The sequence below is a fragment of the Scylla paramamosain genome, unplaced genomic scaffold (assembly GCF_035594125.1).
Source record: "Scylla paramamosain isolate STU-SP2022 unplaced genomic scaffold, ASM3559412v1 Contig35, whole genome shotgun sequence".
Classification (NCBI taxonomy): Eukaryota; Metazoa; Arthropoda; class Malacostraca; order Decapoda; family Portunidae; genus Scylla; species Scylla paramamosain.
In genome coordinates, this window is record NW_026973700.1 from 72,501 (window position 1) to 75,000 (window position 2,500).

The following is a 2,500-nucleotide window of genomic DNA, read 5'->3' on the forward strand; positions in this document are numbered from 1 at the left end:
AGTAGCGGTAGTAGTAGTAGTAGTAGTAGTAGTAGTAGTAGTAGTAGTAGTAGTAGTAGTAGTAACGCCGTTATTAAGATAATGAATAAGATGAAAATCAGCGTGCATTCCTCCTGTGCCTTTTTCATCTAATTCAGTGATAGGTGAGCAATTCATCGCGTGTTGTACTGTTAGCTTAGGAAATAAAGGTATCAATTCTTCTCTCTTCACACACACACACACACACACACACACACACACACACAGGAACTGCTCACTGCTGTGGCTGAAGGAGACGAGGCAAGGGTGAGGTCGTCCCTCGCCAGGGGTGCCCATTCAGAGATCACCGTCCCCAGTGTTGCTGGGATGTCGGGGAGTCTGGTAAGTGTGGCTGCCATCAATGGCCACCACCGCCTGCTGCGTTGCTTACTGCAGGCGGGGCTGAGCATAGAGGGTGGAGGCACCACCGACACGACACCGCTGATGGAGGCTGCCGGGAATGGCCACACCCAGACAGTGAAGGCACTGCTGACCCTCGGTGCAAACCCTCTGGCGACGGATAGTGGAGGTGAGGCTGTGCTGCTGGTGGTGGTGATGGTGGTGGTGGTGGTGGTGGTGGTGGTGGTGGTGATGCTGGCTGTGTGGGTGGTAAGGGTGGGAGTGGGTGTGGTAGTGATAGTAATAATGGTGGTGGTGGTGGTGGTGGTAGTGATGATGGTGGTGGTAGTGGTGATGGTGGTGGTGTGGGTGATGGTGGGAGGGGTAGGGACGGTGATAATGGACGGGATGCGTACAGTGGTGGTGGTCATGGTGATGGTAATGATGGTGGTGGTGGTGGTTGTGGTGATGGTGTTGATGATGGTAGTGGTGGTGGTGGTGGTGGTGATGGTGGAGTTGGTGGAGGTAATCATAATGATGGTCATAGTTTTGATGACAGTGGTGGTGGTGGTGGTGGTGGGGACAGTGGAGATGGTGATTGTGGTAGTAATGGTGGTGAGTGACGATACTGTCTGTAATCGTAATTAGCACTGCATTTATTTTATAATTTTGTTTCACTGCATTTTATCATATTTTTCCTCCGTGTTATTTAGTGTTAGCTTTACAATTAGTTTTAGTACTGTAGCAACTGTCTGCGTAGTGATGCACTGCCACTGTGTTACGTATCTTATTATTCAAAGTAAAACAACCACCACTATGTTAATGATATCTAAATTATGTGAATTACAATTTGAACCTCTCTCTCTCTCTCTCTCTCTCTCTCTCTCTCTCTCTCTCTCTCTCTCTCTCTCTCTCTCTCTCTCTCTCTCATCCTGAACGAACGAACGAACGAACGAAGGGACAGGCATATTAATCTTGATGATTAAAACAACAACAACAACAACAACAACAGTAATAATAATAATGATAATAATAATAATAATAATAATAATAATAATAATAATAATAATAATAATAATAATAACTTCTCTCCTTACACGCACACCAACCCACCCACCCACCCACACACACACACACACACACACACACACACACACACAGGAAGGACGGCCCTCCACTATGCTGCAGCGCGGGGCCAGCAGCAGTGCGTGGCGGCCCTCACGCCTGTCACCCCTCCCACCCCCGCACACCTCGAGGCACTCACCCCGGTGCACGCCGCCAGTTACTGTGGCCACGTGGAGGTACTGGAGCAGCTGGCGGGTGCTGGCTGGCCCCTCACCGCTAGGGACAGTGATGGCAACACACCCCTGCACCTTGCTGCGGCTGGCGGCAGTGTGACATGTCAGGAATGGCTGGAGCAGCGAGGTGGTGACCCGCGCGTGCTAAACAAGGCAGGACACACACCCAGGGACACGGTAGGCAGTGGGGAGGGGCATGAGGGTGAGGGGAGCGGGAGGGCAGGTAGGGAGGCAGCAGCACCACTGCACCACCACCACCACCACCACCACCACACCACCCTCACACATTATTACGTTCTTTACCATTACCTGAAAAAAAAAAAAAAAAAAAAAAAAAAAATATATATATATATATATATATATATATATATATATATATATATATATATATATATATATATATATATATATATATATATATATATATATATATATATATAAAGTAAAATTTAATAACAATAATAATAATAATAATAATAATAATAATAATAATAATAATAATAATAATAATAATAATAATAATAATAATAATAATAATTAATAATAATAATAATAATGATAATAATAATAATTACTATTATTAATATTGTTATTATTATTATTATTATTATTATTATTATTATTATTATTATTATTATTATTATTATTATTATTATCATTTTTATTATTATTATTATCATTATTATTACTAATATAAAATACTACTACTACTCCTACTACTACTACTACTACTACTACTACTACTACTACTACTACTACTACTACTAATTAATAATAGTAATTATTACTATTATTATTATTATTATTATTATTATTATTATTATTATTATTATGATTATTATTAT

The 2,500-nt window shown here is 41.4% G+C and overlaps 1 protein-coding gene across 6 annotated transcripts in view; it reads left to right on the plus strand.

Annotated features, from left to right (window-relative positions):
* Positions 1–2,500, plus strand: part of LOC135097891 (serine/threonine-protein phosphatase 6 regulatory ankyrin repeat subunit B-like) — a 47,974-nt gene that overhangs the window by 14,915 nt on the left and 30,559 nt on the right. For 5 of the 6 annotated variants that reach the window (XM_063999994.1, XM_063999996.1, XM_063999993.1 and 2 more), the window contains exon 4: positions 1,519–1,832. The exons of the other annotated variant lie outside the window; for it this stretch is intronic. In XM_063999994.1, the coding sequence (XP_063856064.1) occupies positions 1,519–1,832 (314 nt within the window). The remainder of the gene's footprint in view (positions 1–1,518; positions 1,833–2,500) is intronic. 6 annotated transcript variants of the gene reach the window in all.